Source organism: Ursus americanus, chromosome 7, assembly GCF_024610735.1.
Source record: "Ursus americanus isolate L20-20 chromosome 7, mUrsAme1.1.p, whole genome shotgun sequence".
NCBI classification, from domain to species: Eukaryota; Metazoa; Chordata; class Mammalia; order Carnivora; family Ursidae; genus Ursus; species Ursus americanus.
Window position 1 is genome coordinate 61,126,417 of NC_142133.1, and position 16,187 is coordinate 61,142,603.

Below are 16,187 nucleotides of genomic sequence, written 5' to 3' on the forward strand. Positions count from 1 at the left end.
AAGCAGAGAAAGACAACTATCATATGATTTTTTTCTTTTTTTTTTAAAGATTTTATTTATTTATTTATTTGGGAGAGAGAATGAGAGAGCACAAGCAGAGGGAGGGGCAGAGGAAGAGGGAGAAGCAGGCTCCCCGCTGAGCAGGGAGCCTGATATGGGGTTTGATACCAGGATCCTGGGATCATGACCCCAGCACAAGGCAGATGCTTAACTGACTGAAATGCCCAGGCGCCCCTCTTTCTCATGATTTTCTTAACTAGATTTGGGGAAAAGACTTTCCTTCTCTAAGATGAAGGTAAGAAGGTTCCAAGTTAAGGTCTTGTTAGGAGTTTTTCCAGGATGGTGGGGACAAGTGGTCTGAGAAACTAAACCTGACATGCAGAGAAAAGCAGGCCTGAGAGGTAAGAGAAAGACAATGTCCTGAGTGTGCTAGTTCCTATGCCAGTTACCTCAGTCTTCCCACGTTTTGATTATATAAACTATAAAAGTTCCCATTTCCCCCCCATACTAGTTTGAGTTGGATTTTTGTCACTTACAACCAAAAGCCTTAACTCAGAGTCACAGATTTCTATATACAGATATCTATATATACCTTATAACTGATTATCATAGTAATAGTCAAACTCTATCAAATCTCAGTGACATTTATGAATATCTTCACTTTGCATTAAAATTTCATGTTTACTTTGCTCCCTTGTTTAAGTAAATAAAACCTGATTTTGTTCAAAAGACTAAGTCTGGTCCAAAAGTTTATTTGCTTCTTTAGATGGGAGAAGATATTTGGAAATGATATATCTGATAAGGACTTAGTATCCAAAATATATAAAGAACTTATACAACTCAAGACCCCCCCAAAAAAAATCCAATTAAAAATGGGCAGAAGACATGAACAGACATTTCTCCAAAGAAGACATACAGATGGCAAGGGACACATGAAATACTCAACATCATTTATCATCAGGGCAATGCAAATCAAAACCATAGATGAGATATCACCTAACACCGGTCAGAATGGCTAAAATAAAAAACACAAGAAACAACCAGTATTGGTGAGGATGTAAAGAAAAAAGAACCCTCGTGCACTGTTGATGGGAACGCAAACTGGTGCAGCCACTATGGAAAACAGTACGGAGGTTCCTCAAAGAATTAAAAATAGAATTACCATATCAGCTAGTAATCATACTACTGGGTATTTATTCAAAGAATACAAAAACACTAATTTGAGAAGATATGTGCACCCCTATGATTACTGCAGCATTATTTGCAATAGTCAAAATATGGAAGCAGCCCATATGCCCATCAATAAATGAATGGATAAAGACAATGTGGTGTATGTATATACATATATATAAATACACACACGACACACAGACACACACACGCAATGGAATGTTGCTCAGGCATAAAAAAGAATGAAATCTTGCCATTTCCAACAACACGGATGGATCTAGAGGTTATAATGCTAAATGAAATAAGTCAAAGGAAGACAAATACCATGCGATCTCACCCACATGTGGAATTTAAGAAACAAAATAAAGAAAAAAAAGAGACAAACCAAAAAACAGACTCTTTACTACAGAGAATAAACTGGTAGTTACCAGAGGGGAGGTGGGAGGGGAGATGCGTGAAACAGGTGAAGGGGATTAAGAGTACACTTATTGCGATAAGCACTTAGTAACGTATAGAATTATGAATCACTATTGTACAGCTGAAACTAATGTAACGCTATATGTTAACTATATTGGGATTTTTAAAAATAGAAAAGAAAAGAAAAGAAGGAAGGAAGGAAGGAAGGAAGGAAGGAAGGAAGGAAGGAAGGAAGGAAGGAAAGGAAGGAAGGAAGGAAGGAAGGAAGGAAGGAAGGAAGGAAGGAAGGAAGGAAGGAAGGAAGGAAGGAATGACAAGTGTTGGAGAGCTAGCTAGCGGAAATGGAAAATAGTGCTGCTGCTGTGTATGGTGGTTCCTCAAAAAGTTAAACTGGAATCACAGAATATGATCCAGGGATCAGTATACACCCAAAAGAGCTGAAAGCAGGGATTCAAACAGATACTTGTACTCCAATGCTTATAAAAGGATTACTCACAATAGCCCAAAGGTGGATATAAATCAAATGTCCATCAACAGAAGAATAAACAAAATGTCATATATACATACAATAGAAAATTATTCAACTTTAGGAAGTAATGAAATTCTGACGGGTTATAACACAGATGAAACTTGCAAGCATTAAATGAAATAAGCCATACTCAAAACGACAAATATTGTGTGATTCCATTTATATGAGGTACCCAGAACAGGCAAATTCATAAACACAGAAAGTAGAATGGTACTTGCCAAGGGCTGAGAGATAAGGGAATAGGGAGTTATTGTTTAATGGGTACAGAGTTTCTGTTTGGGAAGGGAAAATATTTCTGGAAATAGATAGTGGCAATGTTCTCACAACACTGTGAAGGTACTTAATGCCACTGAGTTGAACACTTGAAAATGGCTAAAATGTTAACTTTTATGTTACATACATTTTACTACAATAAAACCCCCCACAAACTTAAAAAGAAATTTTCTTTCAAGTTGTCTCCTGGAAACGGAAGGGAACTCCTTTTTTCCAATACACTAACAAAAGCCTCTAATATAAAAGATTATTTTCCGACTTTCAACTTTTAGTAATTTCTAAAACTATAGAAACAGAATCTCAAATTTTTTGTTAGCCCATTGCTATCACAAATCCAGTCTTAAGATAAAAATATATCTCGGGGCGCCTGGGTGGCACAGCGGTTAAAGCGTTTGCCTTCGGCTCAGGGCGTGATCCTGGAGTTCCGGGATCGAGCCCCACATCAGGCTCCTCTGCTATGAGCCTGCTTCTTCCTCTCCCACTCCCCCTGCTTGTGTTCCCTCTCTCACTGGCTGTCTCTATCTCTGTCAAATAAATAAATAAAATCTTTAAAAAAAAAAAAAAATATATATATATATATATATATATCTCTACCACTACATTAATGTTAAAATATATCACATTCACTCTAACATTTACAGGACACACCTATAGGAAAATCCTTTGTACTTTCTCTAACTAAATATAAGGGATTACCAAAATATTAAAGAACTTAATGTGAACATTTTATGTTAATATTTGTTTTGTAAAATAGAAAAAAAACTTAATGTGAACATTTTATTTTAATAAGATTTAAATTTATATATTCATGTTTCTTATCTAGAATCCTGTTGGAAGATGCCTTTTTAAATCTACTTTCAATATTTGATCCCCATCCCACTCTGCAGATAGCATTTTATTCTCTACAAACACTCTAGCTAACTCTTTACTGCCTGATAACAACTACCATTTTAATAGCAGTAAGTTAGCAGAAAATAAAATGACTTGAACTTACCCAAATGAGTAGACAGGGCTAGGTTTCCTCATCATTACCCAGTAACTTATCAAACATGTCATTAAACTAAGTAAAAAGGAAAATAAATTTAGCTTTAGAACTAGAGCAAGAGAAGAACGCACAGAAAGAAATTAAGTTTTCAGAATTTGTAAGTTTGCTGAAAGTTATCAGTGTTTGCAGACTAAATGAGTATATTATTTTAATAAGCTATAATCTAACCACCATGAGCATCCTAAAACGTGAGCTTTAACACGTAGAGAAACTGAAAAAAGTCATGATGCAACAAGTCACTAAATACAACCTACACCCATACTATTTCTACTAAGTTCTCTACCTTAAATGGTTTCCATAACTTAGCATGCAAAAATGACACAGTAATAAAAAAGGTAATACATTTTATTTTAGCCACAAACAACAAATTTTAACTCTGATAAGCTTTAATCTTTGTTAAAAGTTAAACTAAATATTAATAACAACAACACTCTGGATGGGATAAAATTACGTTCATTTTCCAAGTACAGTGGAGATTTGCTCTAAAACAACTTACTACAATGTGAAATCCAGGGGGTAACTATATGTTTTAGATGACATCAAGAAAAGTTACGGACTGAGGAAAAGTCATCCTTATACTCCTATGGCATGGGTCTTGAAGACATCAAGTATTTTGCAACACTTACACAGCCATATGAAAGGTCCCACAAAGCAGGGAGCCAAAAGGGTGTTTCTCTAGCTCACAATTACTCACTTCTTAGTTATTAATTTCCATCTACACAGTTACAGAAGGAACTGGTATGTTCTTACTTAACCCTGCTCCCTGGCCACAGCTGACTCAACTATAGGTAGGCACCTGAGGCATATGATCTAATGCCTGGGTATTATTTTTTCTGTTCTCTATAAATGGGATATTTTCTTCCAGTATATCTCCTAATCGCTATTGTTTATATATATGTTCTATGTTGATAATTTTACTTATTTCACAGATTCCTTTAAGCAGAGAAAATATAAATTCAGAGCAACAAATTCCTTATTAGTTTCAAAACGTTAAAGACAGTTTTTAAAACTTACCTAAAAAGATCAAAAATGGTCAGGTAAGTATAAGCAGTTAAAGCTGCAAAACAACAAAACAACTGATTAAAATGTTGCAGAATCCACTGTTTGGAAATATAGCTAATTACCAAGATTGTTCATACCAGGAGTATCCATTACCAAAAAAAACCTGAGTCACTAATTAACCTTATACGTTGGCAATTATCTAGATTAATATATGTAGACAAATTTGGTAAATACAGAGATGTCTGACTAGCTCGGTTGGTAGAGCATGCGACTCTTGATCTCAGGGTTATGAGTTCAAGCCCAGCACTGAAGCCTACTAAATTAAAAAAAAAAAAAAAAGCTGGTAAGTACAAAAGCTTACCCTAGAACCTGATCCTGCCATCAGGACAAAGGAAGCAGCATATTAGGGTTTTTTTGCCTTCTTCTGTCATCTGAGCACTTTTTTTTTTTGGTAGATTTTATTTATTTGACACAGAGAGAGAGAGAGCACAAGAAGGGGGAGTGGTAGGCAAAGGGAGAGGGTGAGGGAGAAGCAGACTCTCTCCACTGAGCAGGGAGCCCAATGTGGGGCTCAATCCCAGGACCCTGGGATCATGACCTGAGCCAAAGGCAGTCGCTCAATTGACTAAACCACCCAGGCGCCCCTGTTATCTGAGTACTATTTTTAAAATATTCTTTAAATAGCAGGATGAAAATAATGGTACATAAAACAAGCGGTCAAGAAACGGGGCACCTGGGTGGCTCAGGTGGTTAGGTCCAGCTCTTGATTTCAGCTCAGGTCATGACCTCAGGGTCGAGGGACAGAGCCTTGCATCAGGGTCTGCACTGAGTGTGGAGCCTGCTTGGGATTCTCTCGCTCCCTCTCCTTCTGCCCCTCCCCCCGCTCACACTCTCTCTCCAAAAATACAAACAAATAAATAACATAAAAAATTTAAAAATTAAAAAAAAAGAGGTCAAGAAACAAGAAAAATATTATAGATTTCCCTTTTCAAGGAAAATCCAAGAAATATACATATTCTTTTAAAGGAAGTTTCTTTTTTTTTTTTTTAAGATATTTATTTATTTGACAGAGAGAGAGAGTACAAGTAGGCAGAGTGGCAGGCAGAGGGAGAGGGAGATGTGGGCTCCCCATCGAGCAGGACCCTGGGATCATGACCTGAGGTGAAGGCAGATGCTTAACCGAATGAGCCACCCAGGTGCCCCTGAAAATCCAGGAAACATAAATCTCAAAATCTTACTCAGACACTGCGTAAACTGAAGGGCTAATCTATCACGTTAAAAAGGAATCACAGTCTTTCAAACAGTTTAAAAGCTATTTTAAAAAAATAATGGCTCATTTAAAATAATGCCTAACAATTGAACCAAACTTTACAGTTTACAAGGTACTTTTCACAGAGATTCTCTCACTTAAATCTTTTTTTTTTTTTAAGATTTTATTTATTTATTTGACAGAGAGACAGCCAGCGAGAGAGGGAACACAAGCAGGGGGAGTGGGAGAGGAAGAAGCAGGTTCCTAGCGGAGAAGCCTGATGTGGGGCTCGATCCCAGAACGCCAGGATCACGCCCTGAGCCCAAGGCAGATGCCTAACGACTGCGCCACCCAGGTGCCCCTCTCACTTAAAGCTTTTGAGTTATATTTCAGAATAATATATTCCATGTAAAGAAAGACATATCTTGGCCACCTGGGTGGCTCAGTTGGTTCAGCAACTGCCTTCAGCTCAGGTCATGATCCTGGGATTGAGTCCCACATCGGGCTCCCCCTGCTCTGTGGGGAAACTGCTTCTCCCTCTCCCTCTGCCTGCTGCTCCCCCTGCTTGGCTTTCTCTCTCTCTGTCAAATAAATAAAATCTTAAAAAGAAAAAAAAAAAAGGAAGACATATCTTTATTTAAAATCAGAAAAATAAATGTGAAACTAATGATGAACTCCGCAAAAATGAGAATGGTGACATACCTATACTGTTAGTGGAACTGCACCACATAAGCAGGAAGCCAGTACATGTTAAGTTTATTGCACCAAAGAGCAGTATCTTCCAGGACTGTGAAAAAGAAAATCATTCTTATTTGCATAGTGCTGATAAACTTCACTGGGTCTGTTCAAGTTGCTGCAATTCAAACTCTACAAAGGAATAAGCACAATTTCCTTCAAAAAGTCGGTGTCACGTTTTCTGTATCTATGAAAATTACCATCAACCAAGTTATTACAGTAATCTAAAAAAATAGTTTAGAGGGGGAATTCTTCAAGAGAAAAAAATTCTGCCATATAAACTCTCAAGCAGTTGAGAAAAATAGGCATATACTTTAATATCATTGTGCCTCTATAAATATGTACATAGAGACAATGATAGCTGATGGGGCAAAACATAAAGCAACTGGTGAATCTGAGTAAAGGGCTTAAGGGAGTTCCTTACATTAATCTTGTTACTTCATGAGCTTGAAATTATATAAAGTTATTCTTCCCCTCCCACCCCAAAAGGGCTACACTTACTTATTTACCAAATAAGTCATATGAAACAGGACTGCAAAAGAGGGGACGACTACCATGGTTAGTAGTTCATAGACCTGAGATACGCCTTGAAAGTAGCTAGGATTTTGTCAGAGGAAGCAGAAAGAGCACTCTAAGAATAAAAGAAGAGATCAAGTGAAGTGTTTTTTAATTTTGTTCAACTCCACTACCTACAAAGAAGGGAGACCTATAATTGTGTGAAAGTAGAAGTGAAAAAAATTAGTGAAAAGGGAGTTATCTGGAGGTGTTAAAATTAAACAGATACAATTGAAAAGGTCAAGTGTGGGATAGGATGGCTTTAGAACACAGATGCAAAGTGTAGGTTTAGGATGAAGAACACCTTCTCTGAGAAAGGTGAGAAGGATAAGAAGGTGACTAAAGGGACAGAGAACTATGAGCTAGAAAGAAGTGACAGTGAAGCAGTACAGAGCTAACAGCCTATGCATCTCTAGAAAAGAAGAAATAAAGCCATTTTCTAAAATTAAGGGATGTGGTGGAATAGGACTGGAAACTTACATCCAGAGGAGAATTTGCAGAACATCAGTTCTAGTGGATATACTACTGAATCATCAGAGAAGAATAAGAATGACCACCATGAATTTAGGGTAGACAGCATTCTGCATTTTCTTCTACCCCCAGGAGCAAAACCAGAGAAGCAGACGAGGTAGGGATGTCACACACTGAAAGCTGTTATGATAGGTTAATGGGACAAGGGACTCTAATAGTGAGAACATTAATGAAATGACTGGACATGGGCTCTAGTCAGGACAGGGATTTAAGAACAGTCAGCAAAGGAGGATAAGGCATGTAATTTGAAAATGACATTCTATACAGCTCTACTGATGAATCAAGCTATTCATCAACAAATACTTGAGTACCTATTTTGTAAGAGACACTTTTCTAGGCACTGAAGATATAGCACTTAACAAAATATGGACCTTATATTCCAGCAGGGGTGACAGACAATTAGCAAATATACAAGGTCAGGTGATGGTAAGTACTATGAAGGAAAAACAAAGTATCGTAAGAACACCATGATGGGAGACATGGAAAGGGTGTTCTGCTAGACAAGGTGGTCAGAAAAGACCCTTTGGTAAGGTAACATGTGAACAGAAATCTTACAGAGGCAAAGGTACTAAGCATGCAGATATCTGAGAAAGAAAATGGGAACCACAGTGCAAATTCCTTGAGATAGAAGAGGACCTGGCTGAGGACGGATAGAGGTGAGAGGAAGTCTGGGGCTCCATCAAGTATTGTCTTGTATGCCAGCAAAAGAATTGGGATTTATTCCAAATGAGATAGAAAGCAGCTTAGCTTTCATTTTTATAAGATCATTCTGGCTTCTTTATGTAGAAAACACTGCATTGGGCAAGGATAGAAGTAGGGAGACCATTTAGAATGGTGACTTTGAAGTTGGTAAAGTGTTAGAAGAGTCAGATTCTGAGTATTACACTGAAGACAAGATTTACTTATAAAATGGATGAGGAACGAGAGGAAGAGAGGGAGAAAAAAATGACTCCAAGGTTTCTGGCCCATGCACTGGAAGAACAGAGTGGCCATTTAGTGAGGAAGGGACAGAAAATCAAACTTCAGGTTTGACCATATTAAATTTGATATGCCTAATAGATATCCAAGTGGATATGTTGAGAGGGCCAGGATATATAGGAATTTAGAAGGAGGGGAAAAGTTATGGATTAAGATATAAATATGAGGTCATCAGCATATGGTAGTCGAAGTGTCACCTAGATGTAATGAACATATACAACAGAGGATGGAGCTCTAAGTGCTGGGACACTCTAAAACTTAGAGATCAGCAAGATGAGGGGAAAGTGATGAACAATGCCCAAGTAGGAAAAAAACCAAGAGTGATGTTTCAGAGTCCAAATGAAAAAAGTGCTTTACGGAGGAAGTGACCAATTTTTGTCAAATGCTATTGATTGGGATGGGAAATGATGATGACCATTGATCTTGGCAACACAGAGTTTACCAGTTACTTTGTTAAAGCTGTTCCAGTGGATTGGTGGGGACTACAGCCAGACTGATATGTGTTTAATGGAGACAGGGAGAAGAGAAAGTGAACAGAGAGTGAAGACAATTAGCTTAAGTAGTTTTGCTATAAAAGGAAGCACAGAAATGAGGCAGTAGCTGAAAAGTGGAAGATGGGGCATGCGCTCATGATGCAGGAAGGAACAACTGTAGGAAGCTTGTCTTTGAGCAGCAACAAGGGGAAGCACACAGAGCTCATTCACAGAAACAGGAAGAGAGGCAGAGTGTTGGGAGATGACAGGATGTGATAGTATTTTCTGATTACTTCTTTTCCTTTAGTGAAACAGGAAGCAAGATTAACAGGTCAGAGTGAGGATGAATACATTTTGGAAGTTTGAGGATAGAAGTCAAAGACTATGGCATGAAACAGCCATCTAAAAAAATGGAAAACTGAATGAACTAAACAATAAAGCACGAGCAGCACTAATGGCACACTTGATCATGAATTTAAAGTGAGACCAGTCACCATGGTTTTGTTTTCTCTCAGGCTACATTCAGTTGCTTGGGTGCAGGTACGGAATAGCAGGAATGCAGACTTAATGATGTTAAGGATTTTCCAGGGAAATGTCAGAGGAAGAGTGACACATGGAAGGGAGGGCACAAAGGAGTTGAAGACATATGCAAGAAGTTAGTAATGATGGACCAAAAAAACTAAGTTGGAAAAGTAAATAAATGAGGATAAGAGAGGTGAAAAATAGTGAAAATATGGCAAAGTCAATGGATTGGAAATCCTAGTAAGATTGAAGAATTACTGAAATTGGGATAATACAAAGAGTGAACTGGAATAACGAGATGGTGACTATGAGTGAAATGCTTGAAACTGAGACAATCGAAGATATAGTTATTATAAATGATAATGTCTGTGGTATGATCATAGGAGCAGATAGTTGGAAGGGATGTAGGATAAGTTATTTGTGGCAAGGAAGTAAGGAACTGAGAAATAAGGATCTTCCTGATGATGTAAAAAATCACCAAGAACAAAAACAGGAGTAGTAGTAAAGAGAGACGAGGGAGGCGGTGTTCTTATATCAGTTTTGTTCCTACTACCTATTTTGTGGTATACTGTGCTTTAATAAAGCATATGGTTCAAGAATTTCCTGTTTACTTCTGTAATGTAGTTGCTTTCCATCAACATTATAAAGTTCTATCTATCGGTTCTCAGGAGATCATCTTATATGGACTAGATAGATACACAAGTAGCAAATGAATTTCTTGGCTCTTCAACATCCAGGACACGATAGTATTTTCGAATACTAGAATTACTGAGTCTGACTATAATCCAAGGTTTTAGCAACAGGAAATACAGTGACAAGAAACAAAAAACAGAAGCCTCTAGTCTAGTATCATAACACATGGCCAATATCATTGGTGCACTTATTATGTTCCACTGAAGCTAGGTTTATTTAAAATTCATCACATATTTATTGGGTGCTTATCTTGTACTTTTTTATTAAAAAGTGAACAAAAAAGACACAGTCACTGTCCTCAGGGAGCTTATAGTATAATTCAGACAATAATGAGAACAATAAAAACAGAACAATAACTAGAAGGTCTATACTAGTGACCAAAATGGGTACCAATTATCTTTTTTTTTTTTTTTAATGTAAGCTCTATGCCCAACGTGGGTGGGGCTTGAATTCATGACCTCAAAGCATAACTTATTTTTCCTTCCTTACACTAAAAATGAGAAAACATGGCTTTAGGGGCACCTGAGTGGCTCAGTCGTTAAGCGTCCGCCTTAGGCTCAGATCATGATCCCTGCATTCTGGGATGGAGGCCCACATCGGGCTCCCTGCTCAGCGGGAAGCCTGCTTCTCCCTCTCCCACTCCCCCTGTTTGTGTTCCTTCTCTCGCTGCCTCTCTGTCAAATAAATAAATAAAATCTTAAAAAAAAAACAAAACCCCAAAAACCATGGCTTTAAACTGCATCTATTAAATTTGTAAAAAAAATAACAAAAGGCAATCACAAAATAATTTTTCTTTAAAACTTGTTAGAATTAGAATAAAAACCTTAACCAAAGCCTAGCTTCCTCCCAAGCAAAACAACTGTGTATCAAAGTACTGTAATTCTACATTAAAATTTTGCTTAGCCAGGGGTGTCTGGCTCACTCAGTCAGTAGACCATGCAACTCTTGATGTTGGTATAGTGAGTTTGAGCCCCACGTTGGGCATAGAGATTACTTTAAAAAAAAAATTTTTTTTTTTTTGCTTATCCAACATAAAAAAATGAAAACAGTGTGGTGGGGTGGGCACCTATCTCGCTCAGTTGGTGGATCATACGATTCTTGATCTCGGGGTTCTGTGTTCAAGACCCACGTTGGGCGTAGAGTTTACTAAAAACAAAAAGTGTATGGTGGGCTCACGAGTAATTTCTGTATGCCTTAAAAATTACCATTTTCAATGTCATACTGTTGTCTCTGCAATGATTAAAATGAGAGTTAATAAAGATAACTTACCCTTCGGTCAGCTGCTACAAGTCTAAATTCCTGTAATAACTTGCCAAAAAAAGATCTTTGTGGTTTTCTAAAGAGATGAATTGTCCCCTTCAAAATAAACAAAAAATAAACAAATCAACATTGAAGCATCTAATCTTTTCCTATCCTGTGATGTGATATAATTGTAACAACTAACATTTACTGAACGTTCAATATGTGGCAAACAATTATTCTACACACTTAACAAGTATTTATCTATTTAATTCTCAGAATCATCTATGAGATGGAGATAATTTTTAATACATTTTCCAAGGGCACAACACTAACAAATGGCTGAGCAGAAATTCAAACCCAGGTATTTTATTTTTTTATTTTTTTTAAGATTTTATTTATTTATTTGTTTGAGAGAGAGTGAGCAGGAGGAGTGGCAGAGTGAGAGGGAGAAGCAGGCTCCCCGCTGAGCAGGGAGCCCCACAAGCGGCTCGATCCCAGAACCCTGGAATCATGACCCCGCTGAAGACAGTCACCCAACCAACTGGGCCACCCAGGCACCCCCAAACCCAGGCATTCTAGCTCCAGACTACACACTTTTATTTTTAAACGGATTTTAGGCCATTTTGAGCCAACAAATCAAACCATTTGCCAGATAGCTCTACTGGGAAATAAAGTATTACAATTTACTTAATCAAAGCTTTATATATGAAAAGTTTGTAAACTATTATTATAGTAAAATCTCTGAGGTTCTCTCTTAGGCATTCAAAGTATCCAACATTCTGCCAGTCTCTATAGTCCTTGCTGGTACACCGTATGGGACCAGCAAAGGGCATGACAGTGGGGTTACCAACAAGAAACGAAACATAAGTGGAGACCAGAGAGGAATTTGCCACTCAAGTATAGGAAACCTTAGCATAAAAGAGAGTTTAAGCACATATGGGAAATTAGCTTATGATTAAGGCAGTATCCAACATAAGCAGGAGAAAATATGTTACACAATAAATGGTTTTTGGAAAAGGTAACACTGGATCCTTATATTTCTTACTCTAATTTTTTACTATGTTGAAATTAAAATATAGAACTATAAAGTACTTGAAGAAATTTATAGATGAACAATTTTATAATCTTGGAGTTGAAGACTTCTCATAGTAGGACATAAAACCAAGAAGCTGTAAAGGGAAAAATTGATCAATTTTACTATCTTGGGAATAAAATACCCAAGAACAAACAAAAACAAAGACAACCCTAGAAAGGAAAGATAAACTGGGGAAAAAAGAATTTTAATTGTTCCTCCAAAAGCAAAGTATTCTTTCTAGGGGAAAAAAAATCTTTCACAATTTTCAGTGGGCCATATATAATAATTTGATTGCTAAGTGATATGCATTTAAATATTTATTTGGATTTTAATTTTAGCAAATGCTTTCCTAGATAGTAAGGCCACAATCACCATTAACAACCACACTACATTTCTACCTCACTACCATTGACCAATTTGACTTTAACACTTATATTCCACAGAAGGTGGTGGAACTGGGTGTTAACAGATCTAAAATGAGGAAAACTTTCAGATCCAACTCCAGCACAAGTATGATCTTCCTAGTTAGTAGGAACATCTCAGTAGGTATAAAAAAGGTGTATTTAATTTCTTCAAAGCTCAGATATGTCATTAGTTTTATTAGGTTGAGACTCAGAAGAGGTAGAAGATAAAGTTGAGCACTAGAAATCTGGCATTAAAAACCAGGATGTTGATCATTGTTGAGGCCAAGTGATGGCTACATGGGGGTTTATTATATTATATTCTACTTTCCTGTGTTTGAAAATTTCCATAATAAAAAATTTTAAGTAAAACATAGTTTAAAATATAAAAACAAAGCATTAGGAAAAAAGCATTACTAATCTTGCTATCCAAATAAAACCAGTGTGTGTGTAACTCTACGGCTTTGCTAAGCTAATTGAAAAGTTACAATACGCTCTTTTCATCTGAGATGCTAATGAATGGTCATGTTAATGAATATACCCCATTCTTAATGAATTATGCGTGGGATATTTGGTCCCAAAGATAAATTCTGGATATCTTCTAACTTCAACTCAATTTAAATTATTTAAGGTACTTTAAGTTTCAGTTTGAGACAATCAATAAGGTTTCTAAAGGGAAAAGGGCTATTATCTGATGCCATTCTGATAGTGGTTAAAAAAAGTAAAAACCCACTAAAATCCACATGTTCATGTGACATATCATGTCACTCCTTCCAAAATTATATTGGCCCTCCATTACTATCACGATAAACTCCTAATTTTACAGCTTGAAATAACTTAGCCTGTTTCTTTCCGTTTTACCTCTTGCTCCAGACAGGGAATCAACTCCAACTAAACTGGTGTAACCCTCGTCTCATGATCATACCACTCTAGAGTGAAAAGGCCAGACTTGTCTAACCACGCTCTGACAGCCCTGTAATACTTAGCAAATTATTTGAAGTCTGTTTCTTCATCTGAATGAGAGGAATGAATAGTAGAGTAAGAGTAATGGAATAAGGCACAAAGTACTGTTTCATGGCTGACCTTCCACATGAAGCCTTCTTAGAGTATTCCAAACTACACTGTTCTTTATGCCACTTGCTTTGTAATTAACAGAGGATAGCCTTCACCTTGTCATCCTGCATAATTAATTTTTTAGTAACTTCACTAATGACAAGGGCTATATTTCCTTTACATTTTTTAAGATAGTATTGTGCTTTGCATATAACGCCTTAATAAACAAGAGTGACTGATAAATCCTTTCTTCCTCAAGACTTTTAAAATACACCTTAAATGCTACTATTTTTCTGTATTACTAATGTTTCAAGCATAAAAATTTAGTGTCATAGTTATTTATTTGGTGTTTTATAAAACAGGTATTTATTGAAAACCTCCTCTGGGCCAGGAACTGTTACAAGGCTCTGGGATACATAGGTCCTGCTCTCAAAGAGCTTATAGTCTAGGAAGTGAGAAAGACAAGTAAATACACAATTTTAACATAGTCTGATAACAGCTACAGATGTTATTGGTAAATAGCACCAAGATATCACAGGAGCACAAAGGAGGCACCTAAGAGAATCTTGAGACACGGTAGAAAGGCTCATGAAAGAGACTAAAGGATATGTAAGGGTTACACTTACAAGGATAAGGGGTAGGAGGTGATTGATTCCAGCAGATAGAACAGCAAATACAAATTAGGTGCAAAGCCCTAATCCTTAGAGCATCATCTGCATGCTGTTCACTGTGACTGGAATATGAATGTATGTATGTGAAAAAAGAGGCTATAAAGAAGCTTGACCAACAACAACAACAACAAAAAAGCAGCAGCTTGACAACAGATAGCTTTGTATGCAATGCCAAACAGGACTTTATCTTGACAATTATTGGGGGGGCGGGGATTTTAAGCAAGGGAGCAAGGGAGTGGCATGGTCCAATTTTAGAGATTTATTTATTTATTTATTTATTTATTTATTTATTTAAGGATTTTATTTATTTGACAGAGAGAGAGACAGCCAGCGAGAGAGACAACACAAGCAGGGGGAGTGGGAGAGGAAGAAGCAGGCTCCCAGCGGATGAGCCTGATGTGGGGCTCAATCCCAGGACCCTGGGATCACGACGGGAGGCGAAGGCAGACACTAAAAGACTGAGCCACCCAGGCTCCCCCCAATTTTAGAGATTTGATTCTGGCTACACAGTGATGAATATTTTGAAGAAAGTAGCTCAAAGGCTATGTGGTCAGCCCCCCAAAAGTAAACTTTTACCCACTTTCTGTGTGCAAAACAGGGGTTACAGAAAATTTACAAAAGAAAAATAAAGTATAAATAAGACGTTTTCCTGACCATATCCACTCAAGGAAAAAACTTTCTACAATGACAATGGCTTATGTACTGAAACGTGGTCCTTTTCTTATATGTAGGCTATCAATAAGAGATCCATTAATTTCTCTGATAAAATGGTACCTCTTTTGACGCTGAAATTACAATCAACTTATCTTTTGATAAAATTCAGAGAGCTTTACATTTGATTTCTAAAAGCACAAAAAGACTAATTTCTCTAAGGAAAAAAAAAATATGTTAAACATCGCATCCCTAGAACTGTAAGGTATACTGGGCTCTACAAAAGCAGGAAAAAACGTGCAATAAAGATGCTCTACCAACACCTGGACTTTCTCCAGTCACTGGAAAGTTGCTGCTGTGTCAGGTTATCTGTCACTCCATAAAGCCAAGTTGCAGAGTGGGGCGTTCACCTCAATATCCTGCTCATAAACCTCTTTATTAACGCCAACGGTATTGTCACTGGTGTAAGCATCACTAATTACGGTCGCTGTTGCTGTGGACTTGTTTTCAGAGCTTTCGCTGGTGTAGACGCTGACGCCGACAAAGACAAAGACTTTTATTTCTCTATCAAATAAATCTCGGCAGGGGCAAGTCAAAAGCTCGCTAAGAACCGAAAGCTCGGCCTCGAGCAGGGCCGGGACCCGGAGCGTCTTACCACCGGGGTGAGGGAGCGTGAGGGGATCACAGCTCTGGGGGGGAATGCTTTGCACATCAGCCGCCTCTCCTGCGGGGTGGGGGGAGCCGCGCACGACTCCGAGGACCCCTTCTCTGGGCAGCTGAGGCATGTCAAGGCCGCTTTGGGATGAAAGAAGATAAGAGGAATCATCTACGACAGAAACCCTCATACCCCCGGCCAACTCACCATGATAAGGAGCAGCACAGCTCCCGCCGGAAAGACGCTCTGGGAGCTGCCTTTTCCCTC

General features: G+C 37.8%; 1 protein-coding gene across 2 annotated transcripts in view; it reads right to left on the minus strand.

Moving 5' to 3' along the window:
• The window catches only part of SLC30A6 (solute carrier family 30 member 6), a 49,815-nt gene extending 33,631 nt beyond the window's left edge, over window positions 1-16,184 (minus strand). For both annotated transcript variants that reach the window (XR_006781732.2, XM_045809119.2), the window contains exons 1-5: window positions 16,128-16,184; window positions 11,442-11,528; window positions 6,388-6,472; window positions 4,449-4,491; window positions 3,384-3,449 (exon numbers count right to left, since the gene is read on the minus strand). Coding sequence is in view for 1 of the 2 variants with exons in the window: in XM_045809119.2 (XP_045665075.1) it covers window positions 3,384-3,449; window positions 4,449-4,491; window positions 6,388-6,472; window positions 11,442-11,528; window positions 16,128-16,130 (284 nt within the window). In the remaining variant the exon portion in view is untranslated. The remainder of the gene's footprint in view (window positions 1-3,383; window positions 3,450-4,448; window positions 4,492-6,387; window positions 6,473-11,441; window positions 11,529-16,127) is intronic.
• Window positions 16,185-16,187: the final 3 nt, after the last annotated feature.